This window comes from Eimeria tenella, genomic scaffold (assembly GCF_000499545.2).
Source record: "Eimeria tenella Houghton genomic scaffold, Eth_scaff2117, whole genome shotgun sequence".
NCBI lineage: Eukaryota > Apicomplexa > Conoidasida > Eucoccidiorida > Eimeriidae > Eimeria > Eimeria tenella.
Genome location: NW_013541965.1, coordinates 836 through 1,410, shown reverse-complemented (window position 1 = coordinate 1,410; position 575 = coordinate 836). Strand labels below are relative to the sequence as shown.

General features: G+C 64.7%; 1 protein-coding gene across 1 annotated transcript in view; it reads right to left on the bottom strand.

The window, feature by feature from the left end:
• Window positions 1–575, bottom strand: part of ETH_00036505 (mRNA decapping protein, putative) — a gene marked incomplete at both ends in the record, with an annotated part of 4,864 nt that overhangs the window by 3,991 nt on the left and 298 nt on the right. The window contains one exon of the mRNA XM_013374548.1: window positions 140–575. Within this exon, the coding sequence (XP_013230002.1) occupies window positions 140–575 (436 nt within the window). The remainder of the gene's footprint in view (window positions 1–139) is intronic.

Sequence of the window (575 nt, the reverse complement as noted above, 5' to 3'; positions counted from 1 at the left end):
CCTCCTCCTGCTGCTGCTGCTGCTGCTGCTGCTGCTGCTGCTGCTGCTGCTGCTGTAGACTCTATTGAGGGGCTCCACTCCGCGGTGAGGCGCCGGAGCAGCAGCAGCACTGGCAGCAGCAGCACCAGCAGCAGCAGACCTGTCTAGCGTGAGTGCGGAGATCGAAGAACTGTAAGTATATTCCACTGAAGTCTCGGCCCCCTCGCCTCGCGTTCTGCTGCTGCTGCTGCTGCTGCTGCTTCGGCTTCGGAAGCAATAGCTGCTGCTGCGGTACTTACCTGCTGCTGTTTCTGCAGGAGCTGCTGCTGCTGCTGCTGCAGGCTCGCCGCCAGCGGGGGCCAGCCAGGGGCCCCTGAGGCCCTCCGGGCCTTCTTGAACAGAACACTGTCTGCTGCACTCACCAGGCAAACGCAAGCCCCTGCTGCTGCTGCTGCTGATCCTGATCCTGCTGCTGCTGCTGCTGCTGCTCCTGCTGCTGCTGCCGCCCACGCCCGTCGCAGACTGCGCGCCTTCTGCTGCAGCGTACGGGGAGCCAGGCCTTGGGGGCGTCCATCTGGACTGCGGGTAACCTGCTG